At 35.6% G+C, this 16,401-nt stretch overlaps 2 protein-coding genes across 5 annotated transcripts in view; one reads left to right on the forward strand and one right to left on the reverse strand.

The window, feature by feature from the left end:
- LOC125276113 (E3 ubiquitin-protein ligase TRIM39-like) overlaps positions 1-16,401 on the forward strand; it is a 302,026-nt gene that overhangs the window by 234,442 nt on the left and 51,183 nt on the right. The gene's annotated exons all lie outside the window — the stretch shown is intronic.
- Positions 1-16,401, reverse strand: part of map7d1b (MAP7 domain containing 1b) — a 53,834-nt gene that overhangs the window by 21,088 nt on the left and 16,345 nt on the right. For 2 of the 4 annotated variants that reach the window (XM_048203535.1, XM_048203537.1), the window contains exons 2-6: positions 8,426-8,614; positions 5,733-5,801; positions 5,381-5,401; positions 2,756-2,919; positions 1,928-2,036 (exon numbers count right to left, since the gene is read on the reverse strand). In XM_048203535.1, the coding sequence (XP_048059492.1) occupies positions 1,928-2,036; positions 2,756-2,919; positions 5,381-5,401; positions 5,733-5,801; positions 8,426-8,614 (552 nt within the window). The remainder of the gene's footprint in view (positions 1-1,927; positions 2,037-2,755; positions 2,920-5,380; positions 5,402-5,732; positions 5,802-8,425; positions 8,615-16,401) is intronic. The other 2 variants (XM_048203536.1, XM_048203538.1) reach the window with 1 other exon arrangement.

Consider the following 16,401-nt stretch of genomic DNA (forward strand, 5'->3'; position numbering starts at 1 on the left):
GGATTAGTTCACTTCAGAATTGAATTTTCCTGATAATTTACTCACCCCCATGTCATCCAAGATGTTTATGTCTTTCTTTCTTCAGTCGCGAAGAAATGAAAGTTTTTGAGGAAAACATTTCAGGATTTTTCTCCCACTGGGGACCAACGGGTTGAAGGTCCAAATTGTAGTTTCAGTACAGCTTCAAAGAGCTCTACATGATCCCAACTGAGGAATAAGGATCTTATCTAGCGAAACGATTGGCCATTTTCTAAAAAAAAAAAAAAACTTTTTAACCACAAATGCTCATCTTGCACTGCTCTGCAATGCGCCACGCATGACGTATTCAGGTTGGAAAGGTCACGTAGGTGGAAGTACTGAACAAGTGTTTACAAAGCGAACATGCAAAAATGAAGTCAAACAGCCTTTACAAAAAAAAAGGGCAAAACAATGATGTCGGAAAATTTTAAGTTGTAGGAGAAAATGAGTTCAAGTTTTTTGCCCTACCGCGGTACTTCCTACATCACGCGTGACCTTTCCAACGTGATTACGTAATGCATGGTGCATCGCAGAGCAGTGCAAGATGAACATTAATGGTTAAAAAGTGTAGCTTTTTTTTTTTTTTTTTTTTTTTAGGAAAATGACTGATTGTTTCGCTAGACAAGACCCTTGGGATCTTGTAAAGCTGCACTGAAACTATAATTTGGACCTTCTACCTGTTAGTAACTGTTGAAGTCCACTATATGGAGAAAAATCCTGGAATGTTTTCCTCAAAAACCTTAATTTCTTTTCGACGGAAGAAAGAAAGACATGAACATCTTGGATGACACGAGGGTGAGTAAATTATCAGGAAAATTCAATTCTGAAGTGAACTAATCCTTTAATATTTTAGTGGAAACCTTGATACATTTTATTCATGATTTTCTGTTGAATAGAAAGTTCAATGAACAGCAATTATTTGAAATAGAATCTTTTGTAACATGTATTTACTGTCACTTTTGCTCAATTTAATGTATCCTTGCTGAATAAAAGTATTAATTTCTTTAAAAAAAAGTTCTTACTGACCCAAAACTCTTTAACAGTAGTGTATACTAGACTATCTAGGTAAATCAGCACTATCCTACTGATAAGACCAGCATTATCACCAGCATGTGTTGTGATATGGTGTCTACGTCAGGCATTTTAACCAGCTTAACCATAAAAAACATGTTGGTCATCCATCATTACCAACTCCAACCGGCATACTTTAAATTTATAGGTCAGATCTGGTCTTTTCAACAGGGTAGAACTGTACAAAGTGATCCAACATGGGCGTCACTTCCTGTAACACACTGGTCACTGAAGATACATCAACAATTAATCAAAGAATAGGAAAAAGAATAGGCTTCTTATCATTTGTGTTATAATCACACAATGTCATACATACAGTAGACACATCAACACCCATCACTGTGATGTTAAAATCCCACACTAACATCTCTTTGGTCTAATAATATGGAGAAAATCACACCTTAGCAAGAGAAAGAGATGATATCAAAGTCCTTTGCCTATATATATCCAGCACAGCTACACCAGAAAAAAATGGTTTTAAAGAATAAAAAAAAAAAAACCATACAAAAACCATAGAAATGATGTTCATGCCAATGATTAGCAAGTTTGTGGTGGTGAAACCATCATAAGATGATTTTTGTCCCTCACGTTTTGATGTCTAGATGAACTTAAAGTGTGTCAACAAAATCATAACCAGATGGTGACACACATTAACCATCTACAGCAGTAAAATCTCAGCACTCAAACTGACTGACACAGAACAAGCACAACATAAGAAGTTTCCAAGTTCATATCAGGTTCTCTTCTCCTTCCTAAATATTGTTTTAGATGGATGTAATGAATCTAGTTTATATTCTAAAGGTGTACGAGTCTGTAAAGTTTGACTAACAACACTTACTCTCTCTGCGGGAGGTCTGGTTCAAGCCGCCGGCCCACGACCATCTCTGCTGACGGATCTCAGCCCACGTTTTTTTGGTTGATCTCTTTATGGCAGATTCATACCTCTCCTGTGGAGAAAAAGATGATCACAAGGATCACAACTTTATTATGGTTACTTTTTCATCTTAATAAGAATCTGAATCACTTATATGCCTGTTACAAGAATTCATTTGATAGTTCACCATCATTTAGACTTTTCATAGTCATTTTGAACATTATACACACTACTGTTCAAGTTTGATTCGGTAAGATTAAAAAAAGGTAATATTGTGGAATATTATTATTTATAATTTAAAATAACTGTTTTCTATTTGAATATATTTAAAATGTAATTTATTCTTGTGATGGTAAAGCTGAATTTTCAGCATCATTACTCCAGTCTTCAGTGTCACATGATCCCTCAGAAATCATTCTAATATGATGATTTGCTGCTCAAGAAACATTTGTTAATATCGATGTTGAAAACAATGCTTTATATTTTTGTGGAAACCGTAATACATTTTTTTCAGAATTGTTTGATGAATAGGAACAGCATTTATTTGAAACAGAAGTATTTTGTAAGTTTATTCAAATCTTAACTGTCACTTTTGATCAATTTAATGCATCCTTGCTGAATAAAATTATTCATTTCTTTAAAAACAAATCTTACTGACTCCAAGCTTTTGACTCCAGACTTTTCAATTTGAAACCTAACAAGCTTCTCTTGCATTTACAATACTGTGTATGTCACTTGCTTTGATATTTAGTCATGCTGTCTCAACATTATGTTTGCAGCTAGTCTCCACACCTTATTCTTCTCTAGTTTCTGTCTCTGTTTCTCCTCCAGCAGAGCCCTTCGTTTCTCCGCCTTCAGTCTTTGTTCCTCCAACTTCCTCCTGCGCTCTTCCAACTGGCTCTCGCGCAAGCGCCGTGCCTTCTCCTCCTTCTCCAGCCACTGAGCTTTCTTCGCCGCTGAGAAAGAGAAGAGAGAGAGTTTTTTGGGTGACGCTGCCTATTGCTTCTTGTGTCAATTCCAGTTAACAATTACATGTCATTTATGAATCATTTTTCCTCATGCTACCCCTAAAATTTCTCATGAGAAATAAAAATAGATGCAAACAAGATAGTCTAAGACGTTGAGATCATTTCTGAAAACCTGAAGTGAGATTACTGAGGTCCCAGCTAACAGAAAACATTTTCAGAATTTTGGCTAAAGTTCTGGCAAGTTTCTTTCAAAATTCTGAACAAACATTATTCCAGTAACATTAATAGAACGTTCATTCAATGTTATCGGGTGTAATAACGATCTAATAATGTTCTCAAAACATTAGCAAAAAACATTATTTATACATTGCTCATGGAACTTTTTTTCTTGAAATGTTTTAGTCGGATGTTCGTTTAACTTTTTTAAATGTTGCTACTTGTTTTAGAATGTTTAGAGAACATTCAAATGTAACATTCCCATGATGTTTGTGAAATAATAAAATGTTCTATTAATGTTCATATAATGGGAACATTAGCAAAATGTTCTTAGAACAAACTTTTGTTAGCCAGGGTTTTCAGCAAAAGTCTTAATTTATCAAAAATCTCATTAGTGACTGGCAGAAATAAATGAGATATCAATGTCTCATATGTGGATTTAGTTATTTAAGGTTGTGTGGAAATCAGAACTCATTAACAATTGTGCAATCACACCCATAGCTATTGATTTACTCTCCACTGAGAACTTATATTTATAAATCAGCGCTTGAGGAAAAACTAAACTGCTAATAAAACAGCCTTTTCCTCTCATGTGTGTTCAGCAGTTAGACTTCAAAACAATTAAAAACCAATCAAATCTCTTTATTTAAAACCCCAAGCACGCTGAGCTTCAGCTGGATGCATTCTGCTCACAGGCCCAATTTAAGGAACACACGAGACATCACACTGTGGAATTTCCTGTTTTTCAGTCCCTCAACCATAACTAAGTCTACACACACACAGCAGTCCAGATGGGATTTGAGTTGAGGAATACAAACACAGGGGAACGGCTTCCATTCACAACATTGCTTTAGATCCATGAGGGGCGACACACTGTATTTACTTTACCCTGTTTCTTTTCAAAAGCACATCCTCTTTATACCACAGGAAATGCAGTGACTCATTAATGAGATGAGCTGTGATTCACACAAAAGCTACATGTGAATGAGAAGCACTGAAATTCACTGAACACAAACATGGCAAAAATCTGAAAACAGAGAAAATGTGTCTGTATTTTGTTGATTAACATATTTTTATACATGTAAAGTAAAGGGGATAGTTTTAGAATATTTTCCCATATAGACAGACAGACAGACAGATAGATAGATACATAGACAGACAGACAGACAGTCTTATGCAGACTATTTAAAACTGTGTGGCAGAGATGTAGTTTTTACTCTGAATAAGTAATTCTGACTTACTCTAAATCCAATTACATAAAACCCTTCAGTCCTGAATAAATGAAATAACAATTCTGTTTTATATCCTTCAACATAAGATGATCTCAGCCTTCACGTTAAACCGCTGGTCTCAGCTGCAGTGAACCGCTAGCGAGCTAAACACGCTCACTAATCCTATTAGTTTCATACAATATGCAATATGACACTGTGACTGCACTGAAAAATAGATTTTATTCTCAGTGCAATTCAATTTATCAGCAATCCGGCATTACAGCACTTGCTTCGTTCTAACAGCTAAGCCAGGTTTACGTCTTTGTATACACAGCAATTGTCAAGCTAAGATATTTTGTTGAAAACTACAATAAACCCTTTATGTAAAGCCTACAGCTGTGGTGCATGACTGGACTTGTCGAACTGATAAACAGCTGGCTAGACATTGAGGTTTATCTGCGTCTCTCCAGCTGAAAGTGAGCTGATAGCCAAGCAGGCTAATCATGCTAATGGCAAAAGTAATTACAGCTAATCTGAGAGAGAGAGAGAGGCATGGCTAAATGAACTGTAATGATGGCACATTTTTCACCCAGTGCCTGCAGGGATCTATCAGATAGTTAAAAGTGGAGAATCTGAGACACATGCACTGATTTATGAAAGCTACTGCACATGGGAATGATGAAATATGCATGTATTTCATAATCATTTGTAGCATAGCACTATGTTCAGATGTTAAAAATGTTGAGTAGGTTCTTGTAACAGAGCATAAACTCTGTTCAAATGCAAGTTAATTAATCATTGGAAACAGTGAAAACACAAAAAACAGGATATGCAAAGTAAAAGTTTCAGTTCAGCCATTGTGCATATGAGATTTAACACAATATCCCTTAATCATAATGATTTTTGAAATTGTGGACAAAGAAAGTTGGACACAACCAAATGAGAAAAACAATGAGCACAGGACATGAAATAAATGGAAACGATCCACTTAATCAAATGATTGATTCTGTGACGCATCTTACCTTGCTCCTGGGTTCGCTGTTCTGCAGCAGTAAACACAAATCACAAGCACATCTGTCAGACACATCAGTTTGAACCTTTACATGATGCTGCTGACTTCACAGAAATGTGTTTTGCTGAACATCACTAGAAACCCGTTGACCTTGTATTGGCAGTAGAAGTTGTATTAATTACAAACTTTCACATGGGAATAGTGTATGATTGAGATAACTATTATTTGGCTTTGGCTAGTACACTCTGTGTAGTCCTAAATTATATATATTTTGATGTACTTCAATCACTACTAGATAGATGCTTTCTGTGGCATAACCATAACTACAGGGCAGGACAAAAGATATGTTTATAAAGCCTCACCCAGATATTTGGCCCGCTCCTCTCGCCGCTTTTTGGCCTGTTTCTGTCTTTGCTCTGAACTCATCCCATCTGTTGAGAAAAAAAGCAGATAATGCTTTAAAATGCTTTAAAATTGAACAACATTAAAGTTGACAATGACATGAGAAAGTCATTTGAAAGTCAGTTGTAGAGGTACCAAGATTTTAGTACTCAACATTTGAGGGAAAAACTCTTTGTTTAAAATGTATATATATATATATATATATATACTCTCTAAAAATACTGGGTTGTTTTTTAACCCATGTTTGGTCAAATATGGACAAACCCAACCGTTGGGTTTAAAATTTACTTATATATAAAAATGTTTACTTTAAAATATATATTAATTTTATAAATATATACTATTGTAAAATGAAAAGTTATGAAAATTTATATCTAAAAAAGTTATATGTAAAAGTTATGTATAAAATATTATCTAAATATTTATATTATATTATATAATATATTTTTTAAAAAGTAATTTTATATGTATAAAATATTATCTAAATATTTTTATATTATATAATCTTTATTAATATTTTATATATATATATATATATATATATATATATATATATATATATATATATATATATGTGTGTGTGTGTGTGTGTGTGTGTGTAAAATATCTTTAACCTTTGGTTAATTGTTAGATTAATGCTGACACAGTGCTGTCACATTTTGAATTAAAAGCAGGCCTGTAATTAAAATGAACATTTTTTCTTTTAAATGTTTTCTTTTCTTTTATTTATTTTGATAAATGGACAAATTTTGGCAATTATTAATAATTTATGTATAAAGGTACAGTAACAAAAACCAGTGTGATTCTAAGGAATAGAGAGAAGATTGTAAAAGGTAGCATAAATAAAGACATTCTAAGTGAACTTTTTTGGGGGAAAAAAGGTAAAATGCTACAAAAAGTGTAAAGTATGGCACTTTTATTCTGATGAGAGCTGGTTGACATGATACCTAAGACATTTGCTGAGTAATTTGTCTCTCAAGCTCCCCCTCTTCTTCATTTCTCTTTCCTGATAAATTAGAGACTTGTAACTGACATTTTCCATTTTCTCCCTGGCCTCAAGAGTGCATTGATTCAATCAAGATAAGTGTGACTCCGGCTCTTTCACTGCGGAGGTGGTTTAACCCAAAGCATTGAAGAGAAATGTGGTGAGTCAGGTATTATTCTGATCACACAGTCACATGTAAAGGATGCTCAATTCAATTAAGACGCATGCAACAGTATTTCATCTATGCGTTCTTCTTGTGAAGCGTGTCCTCCTTGTAATGCAATATACATGCAACTCTTTCCCTGCGAATCGAACTGTTGCTATGGCAACCGGTCTGCCCCGCGCCCACCATCAAAAGGCTTGACTAAGCCTTATACACTCGAGACTGTTGGAGAACACTCAGCAAACCTTCCCCAAACACACAGCCCAAGGTTCGCTCCCTGCTTTGATGCACGGCCATGCCGGGTTTCCACGTCTCGCCCTCTTCACAGACAATGACTTGGCTTGCTGCCACGACCCTCTGATTAGGATGAATTCAGAAAAGGGTCTTTTTAAAGTCAGTCTCATGGATGTTCACATGCACGAGGTCTACTATGCCGAGAGTGTACAGATGGATTTCTTGAATATGTTTTCTCTTTTATTCATCTGTTTTCATCCTTACTGTACGAATTTTGTAAATAAAAAGTCTCTGTAGCATCAGTTCTTCACTTTAACTCTTGTTTAGTGCCTTATCCAAAGATTAGGCTATCATCATTAAAAAATCGTACATTTTAAAAGAAATGTTCTGATATTGCTGAACGTATTAGAAATATATTCTTCAAAATAACTACTGTGATGATACGAAGATTTGTGTGATTGATAACAATACTACCAAAATGTGGGAAATCTCATATGGCTATTTAAAAAGTTAAATATGAATTTAATAAAATAATGACATAAAAATAAAACAAATAATATAATATTAAATAACTTTATTATACATATATATTTTTATTCTACTCTATTAATTATTTTTCATTATATTTATTTTGGTTCAGTTGCTTGCATTTAAATGAAAATACTAGTGACATTTGGGATTAATTACTTATTTAAAAAGTTAAATAAGAATTTAAGCAATCATGAGGCTGCAATGGCATAAAATAAATTAATAAATTAATAAAAATAAATAATAAATATAATATATTTAAATTAATAAAAAAATATATAACAAATAATATGATATCATTAAATATATTTATAACAAAATAATATTAATTAATAATATTACTATAATATATACTATATTATAAAATATATTATATTATTTTTTATATTTATTTTGGTATGATTGCTTGCACTTAAATCTAATATATACACACATGTAATTAAAAATAATAGCATAAATATAATAAATATAAAAAATAACTTTATAATTTCATTAAAAATAAGTTCCGAAGATGAACGAAAGTCTTATGGGTGTGGAACGACATGAGGGTGAGTAATTAATGACAGAATTTTCATTTTATGGGTGAACTAACCCTTTCACAATCAGCGTGATTGCTAAGTGATTGTTAGGTGGCTGAGTTCCCTCCTATGATGTAAATGACAGACAAAATGGACAAATCCAGCACCTAAAGGATAATGACAGTTTTTGAGACACAAGCAATGCATTGGTCTCTTTTTTAGTACCTTTTTTTGGGTTGGGACTGGCTCCGGGTGTGCTGGGTCTTCCATCAGATTTGATTGGTTCTGTTTTTGAGGGAGGATCTGTTATGAAGGAGGAGTCTGTGACCGTTGTGTCGTCAGCTTTCAGGATCTCACTGTCCAGTTCACTCTCTTTCTGAAGCGTGCCACTCGTCTCTGGAGGAGATGTGAGAACTGAGAGAAAGACAAAAAGAGAACATGGATGAAAGGAATCAAAACTAGAATCATGCTTCTAGTTCAAAATACTATACTGGTCATTTGGAATTAGCCATCACTTTCATAATTGATGAACTTTGCAACACTGACACTGTTATCGAACTGAATTGAATTTAATAATGACACTATTGTCTTCTAGCTGCTTTATAACTGAACTGAATGTGTTTCATAATTGATGAACTTTGCAACATTGACACAAACCAACACTGGACTAAACTGAGCTGAATAATGACACTATTATAGAGCCGTTTCACAGCTGAATCTAAAGTCGTTTCATAATCAAATTTTGCAATATTAATAATATTATTTTCCTGTTTATTACTGTGAAGCTGCTTTGAAACAATCAGTACAAAGTATAAAGTGCTATAGAAATAAATCTAACTTGACTATCATCATTATCATCAAAAATACTATATATGTATTAATTTATTATTGTTATTGTTATTATTATTAAGATTTTATGTATATTATAGCAATTTCTTTTTGGTGGAAAGGGTTGCACGTCCTGATATTGCTGAGTTAGATGCGTTCCTGGGTCAACATATTTTGTTGATCCTGGAACAACATTCTAGTCTGAAAATTTAGTCTTAACCCTATTCCTACCCCTAAACCTAACCCTACCCATAAGTTATCCCAAAAATCAGAGGGAAATGATAGATGAATAACACTGATGTAGAAGCACCAATTCATGATTTTAAGCCTAAACTTGACATAATCTGTAAACTTGTCTCTCAAATCTGATTGGTTGATTTGAATGTTGTTCCAGGATCAACAAAAATGTTGACCCAGGAACATGTTGAACTCAGCAATATCAGGTTATGCGAAAGGGTTCATGTGGTAGGAAAAAAATTATATTTTTGCAACTCTACTAAGCTTTTTGTTAATGTTTGTGAATAAATAAGTAGGTAAGTAAATAAATAAATGAGTGTTTTTGTGTGTTGCTAGAGTATTCTGGATGTTTGATAGAATTTATGGACGGTTGATAGGTGGTTTATTATAGCCAAGTCAAAAAAAGCCCTCTCTGATATTTTTGTCTCTTGTGTCTCTCCTTAAATCTCTATGGGACGTTGTTACCTGTTACATCATCTACAAACTGTGCAAAGCACTGATCATAAATATACAGTTACTGAAACTATGTTTCCCATGGTAAAATTTTTTGCATAGGATATACATTAAACAGCATCATGATTTCAAGCATAATTCCCTGACAACTACAGAACAATTTTAAGACTCGTGTGCATCAGCACAGAATCTGCAGGAATGTTAATTCAGTATTTTGCATGTGTCCAGCATGCAGACAGTTTCAGATTTTCACCTAGATTCTCTCTGCAGAAATGATCTCTGTTTTCTCGCTAACAAAACACTTTAACCCCATTAGCAGGGCATTAGCATCCTGTTCACACTTTACTCACACATAAAGTGCGTTAAAGATGGCATGTGATCTCCCTCCCGTAGGATTTTCACATGATAAACACAGCAGAGAATCACTAGCCTCTTGTGTATCTCTTTTCTCTGAATATAAAGGTGTGGATGAGTCCTGGAGGAATCACTCGCTACACTAATGTCAGTATCAGCATTATAAACATGCACTAGTCAAACCATTCCACAGGGTCTTTAACCACTGGGCTACACCTTCCAACTTAGTGCTTTCATTAGTTTAATGCAAGTCTTAAATCCTCCCCCATCCTCAACATAATGGATTTAGTGGCTTCTGAAGGATTAATCGAATGCAATACTGTAGAAATCCATGAGTGCAGCCCTTCAGATGAGTTTAGATAATCGTGGCATGAATCTAATTAAATAACGGGATCAGTAGTGACCGCTCATTTAACAGCTGACTAAATGTGTTTATTCTCTTCATATCAGATGCAGAAAAGAGCTTCAGACATGTTGAAAGTCTGCTGGAGCAGTGAGACCCTCTGGAGAGACAATTTGAAGGGCAATTAAAGAGCTGGCGGTCTCAAGTCAACAGCTTCATTTTGTTTTCAAACAGTAATTGCCAAAAAGTAATTTTCATCTGTAACACAGCTGAATGATGGGTACATGAAGAAACCATTTGAAAAAGCATTAAATACTTTTATATCATGAGCAGTGTTGGGGGCGGTAGCGCATTATAAGTAATCAGATTACTTTTTTCAAGTAACTAGTGAAGTAACACGTTACTTTTAAAGGTGCCCTCGAATGAAAAATTGAATTTATCTTGGCATAGTTAAATAACAAGAGTTCAGTACATGGAAATGACATTCAGTGAGTCTCAAACTCCATTGTTTCCTCCTTCTTATATAAATCTCATTTGTTTAAAAGACCTCCGAAGAACAGGCGAATCTCAACATAACACCGACTGTTACGTAACAGTCGGGGTGTACGCGCCCAATATTTGCATATGCCAGCCCACGTTTCCAACATTATAAAAGGCATTAGACAAGGGCAGCCAGTATTAACGTCTGGATATGCACAACCAAATCATCAGACTAGGTAAGCAAGTAAGAACAATAGCGAAAAATGGCAGATGGAGCAATAATAACTGACATGATCCATGATAACATGATATTTTTAGTGATATTTGTAAACTGTCTTTCTAAATGTTTCGTTAGCATGTTGCTAATGTACTGTTAAATGTGGTTAAAGTTACCATCGGTTATTACTGTATTCACGGAGACAAGAGCCGTCGCTATTTTCATTTTTAAACACTTGCAGTCTGTATAATGCATAAACACAACTTCATTCTTTATACATTTCTCCAACAGAGTAGCATTAGCCGTTAGCCACGGAGCACTATCAAACTCATTCAGAATCAGAAGTAAACAATATAACAGTATACAATACTCACATAATCCGATGCATGCATGCCGCATGCATGACGAACACTTTGTAAAGATCCATTTTGAGGGTTATATTAGCTGTATAAACTGTATTTATGCACTGTTTAAGGCAAGCGCGAGCTCTGTGGGCGGAGAGCACGGGATTTAAAGGGGCAGCAGCATAAAAACAGCGCGTTTATAATGATGCCCCAAAATAGGCAGTTAAAAAAATTAATTAAAAAAAATCTATGGGGTATTTTGAGCTGAAACTTCACAGACACATTCAGGGGACACCTTAGACTTATTACATCTTTTAAAAACATAATCTAGGGCACCTTTAAAATTACAACAAAATATCAGTTGTTGTTTTTTTTTTCAAATAAGTAACGCATTACTTTGTTTTTCTATTTATTAACTGACATCTCTCCGGACTCCATGTTGAGAGAAATTAAGAGCAAGTGCAGAGGTGTTGTGTGCGCTGTGTGAACATGATGGTTATTGTAGTTCTAGACTAAATGTGAGGCATTTACTCATCTTATTTGCACAAAAACAGTGCTGAAGTTTCTTCTGCAATCCAGAATGGCAGCACAGCTGAAAGGTTTTATTTGAGCTGCACCCTCTACTGTACAGGTGTGAATTTGCACAAGCCCAGTGCAGGTACCACAAAAGTAATGTAACACATACTTTCCATAAAAGTAACTAAGTAACACAGTTCTTAGGGAGTATTGCAATATTATGGAAGCTTGTTTCCAGCACTGAATAAAAAAATAAAAAAGCAATTGCAACTTTTTATCTCACAAATTTGTCTTTTTTTTCTTGAAATTCTGACTTTTTCTTAGAATTGCAAGAACAAAGTCAAAATTGTGAGAAGTCAGAACTGCATGATATAAAGTTGCAATTGTGTGTTATAAAGTCAGAATTGCAAGATATAAACTTGCAATTGCGATAAAAAAGTAAAAAAATAAAATGCGAGATATAAACTCACAGTTATGAGATAAAAAGTTGCAATTATCTTTTGAATTGTTTCATTTTGTGGCGGAAACAAGGTTCCATACAATATTGTAATGCATTACTTGTAAAAGTAACTTTCCCCAACATCATGTGTAATTTTAGAACCACACCAAAATTATAGCTTATATCAGGGTTTCCCAAACTGGGGTTTATGAGGAAAAAATGCAAGTAGCAAGTAGAACCATTTTTCTTCCATAATGTGACTAATTTCCAAGTGAAAATGGATATTCCATAAGAAAAAAATGTTGGATCATAAAAAGTAGACAGTGAATACCAGAAATGATCAGGAAACATTCACAAAAAAATGCATTAATAAAACAAATACAGTCAATTTCATGTTAACTTGAAAGATATGCAAGATTAATTATGCAAATTGAATTAAAGCTTAATCTTAAAAGCTTAAAATTTACTACATGGAAGAAACGTTTAGTAGTCAGAGCCGACAGTCTCGTGGGCAACACTCCGACAAGCTTCGGGTGACCCAAGTTCGAGTCCAGGCTTTCCTGATCCCTTCCCCCTCTCTCTCTCCCACTTTCTTTCCTGTCTACTCTATAATGTCCTATTGCAAGTACACACACAAAAAAAATTTATTGCAAAAAGCATTTGTTAATTAACTACTTAAAAATTGACCTTTGACCTTGTGTCAGTCATATCTATTGTATCACACCAAGTCTAAAACCATTATTTAAATTAAACAGTTAAACAGTTGACTAGCATCTTGACCTCTGACCTTATGGGGTAAACATGAGGTCAGCATGGGTCTAAACATCCTGTTTTGATTAGAGGGCATGTCTGTGTTTCTCCAGTTGTTTCTGAGTTTTCAGCCTATGACTGCGCAGCTGTCGTCTTCTTAGGGCAGACCTCATGACAGGAAGACAAAAAGCTTGACTGCCTACAGAAGCAACTGCTGTTTAGAAGTGGAAAGAGACAATCGCTGAGCTTTGCTACTGTAAAAAACTCAGAGAGAAACATATGCCAGAAAATAAAGTGCACTGTTAGCAATTCAACCCCTTACAAACATTTAGCCACACGTCAAAGTCCAATGATAAGTCCCAGCTTCCCCTCTGTGCTCTTTTTAGATGGAGTCAAGTTCCCATGTTCAGACTGTAAAGGTTAGCAGCAGGGCAGTGTCTCAACATCGAGACCAAGGGGACAAACTGTCTGTTTGAACAAAGAAACGCCATCTGTCCCGGGAAAGACACAGAAAGTGTGCCATTTTTCTTCTGCTTAGAAACAGATACGCTCACACTAATCAGATGCTAAATTACTCTAATTTGGAGATGGAATTAATTAGTACTTCACAGAAGCAATTAGACTGGTACATAAAGCATGTTAGATGTGAGATATAATAAGCAGACACTGATTTGTTATCAGACCAATACGGCAAATTTAGGATGGAGATTTAATGTATCTGGAAATCTTTCAGGACGCCCACTGACCGCCAAAGTCAAAAGTTCAAACTTCAAATCTTCCTCATGAAAACAAGGACAGCCTCTTTAGATATGATTTCCAATGATGCGTTTAGACCTATTAGACATAGAATGAGCGCAATTACCTACCATATGTTTAAAGGGGACCTATAATGCCCCTTTTACAAGATGTAATATAAGTCTCTGGTGTCCCCCTAATGTGTCTGTAAAGTTTCAGATGAAAATACACCACAGATCATTTATTATAGTGTAATGGAGGCCAGCTAGTAGTTGCTGTGCAAGTAAACCTCACTCCACTGATCTCAAGAGATGCTCTAGTGACTGATGCTAAAGGTTGCAGCCTCCTTGTTAAAGCGTCCAACTCCCACGCCGGAGACCCAGGTTTGAGGCCTGCACAGAGCAGAGCGAGTAGGACCTGGGTGAGGAGTTACAATAGCTTGTCAAATTTGCCCCTATTTGGGTGTGAGCAAAAACACGCCGTTTTTGTGCATGTCCCTTTAAATGCAAATGAGCTGCTGCCCTAGCCCCCTTTCCAGAACAGTTCGTGCTTTGGTTGCTCAACAACAACAAAGCTGGAGAATCTCACACAGCCAAAATGAGGATTGTCAGTAACGGTGTTCAGCCTTACATTGTTCAAACCAGAGTCGACACTGATGGAGAGACTCAGGAAGAAGTTACAACTTTTAGAATGAAACTGGACGTTTCTGAATGGTTAGTGGATAAATTTATGCTGTGGCGTTGATTCAACTCATCAACTAGTTTTTGAAAATTAGAATTATTTAGAATTATTGAAAATGAATTAATACACAACCTTGTTGCGTATTACCTGGCATTGAGGTGGTAATGCCAGTTCAACAGCACTGTATTATAATGATTCACTAGGGGAAAATGAAGAAAAGAGGTTGACGCCAAAGTTTTGGGAGCTTGAAAGAGAAAGAAAAACATTGCATGTGATCCAGGGATGAGACAATGTTTGGGCAGAGGGACAAAGAGATAAAAACTGCAGTAAAACCCAAGACTAAAGCAAAAAAAAGGGTTTAGCTACGTGTCTGGGCAAATCATTTGAGACACAGCAAGGGAAAACCTCACTACAGTGATGAGAGGTCTGGCATTTCAGGCAAAAAAGAGAAAGATCTCCCTGACCTGTTGCAATACATTTGGTGCTTCAGAGAAAAGGTCACAAGGAGGAATCTTCACCCTGATAATCTGATTCATGAGGTCAGTCCTATCGTCACAGCAGGGGGCATTGCTGCTTCAGCAGATCTGACCGCAGTGAGCTAAACATGCAGACACCTGTGTTTGTGTATTAAAAGTTCACGTGATGGGCAGACACAGATCTGTCAGGTCCATTGCATCCAGATCGAGTTTCACCTCTAGCTCGCAGTAAAAATAGACCAAACAAACCCTCATCTGCCATAAAAGGAGCTGATACTCTTTTAAAATATATAAAAATATATAGTAGACAAGACATGTAATAAGAGGAAAATAAATCTTTCGCGCAAAACTCACCACCATGAAAGGGGGTTATGGGTGGTTGCCAGGGTGTTGCTATTTAGTTGCTAAGTTGTTGCTAAAGACCCTGTCTACACCTTGTATTAAGATGCATTTTGGTCAGATCACAGTAGACGAGGGAGACACATTTCAGTTTACACCTGGTGTTTTAATCAGTCTCTTTTGTCCACTTTTGACCACTTATGTTCTGATTTCTTCGAGGGGAGGATCTATGGGTGGGTAAATGTATGGGTTTTTTCAGATCTTTTTCAAGTGGACGAAAGGGTTCGATTCTCAATACCAGCAGGAAATGACTAAGGTGACTTTGAGCAAGGCGCTCCCCGGGCACCGCAGCAAAATGGCTGTCCACTGCTCCAGGTGTGTGTGTCCACAGTTTACAGTGTGTGTGTGTGTGTTCACTACTCATTTCTCCTAAAGTGTGTGCACTAACTTGGAAGGGTTAAATGCAGAGGACAAATTCTGACTATGTGTTACCATACTTGGCTTTTACATGTCACTTTTATTAGGCGGAGAGTAGTCTTTTGCAGCTATTTGAATGCATTCAACCACATGAGCGTTTACACTACAAAAGCAATCGGTTCAAATGTGTTTTCAACTACCTCTGGAAGTGGTCGAAAGTGGACAAGCTCAAAACATTTTAGACCCTGGTTACACTTGTATTCAGTGTCGTCCACTTGTGATTCGATTGACCAAAAATTGAACCAAATTAAACTAAAATCACATAACAAAAATATTACAAATTAAACTAAAATGAAAAGAAAAAAAAATCAAAATATATAAAAGCTAATGCAAAATATTACTAAAAACTTCATTGTAAGTCTTTGTGATTAATTCTACCTGGCAAAATGAATTCATCCACCAGGCAAAAGGCATAAGTCTGAAAAGTAAAAGCACACATTTCCTATACAGGCACCACAAAATATGACCCTTTCAACTATAAATATAACAGAAGTACGGGATCTGAGCAAAAGTCCCAATTAGAAAACTGTTC

The sequence above is a fragment of the Megalobrama amblycephala genome, linkage group LG9 (genome assembly GCF_018812025.1).
Source record: "Megalobrama amblycephala isolate DHTTF-2021 linkage group LG9, ASM1881202v1, whole genome shotgun sequence".
NCBI classification, from domain to species: Eukaryota; Metazoa; Chordata; class Actinopteri; order Cypriniformes; family Xenocyprididae; genus Megalobrama; species Megalobrama amblycephala.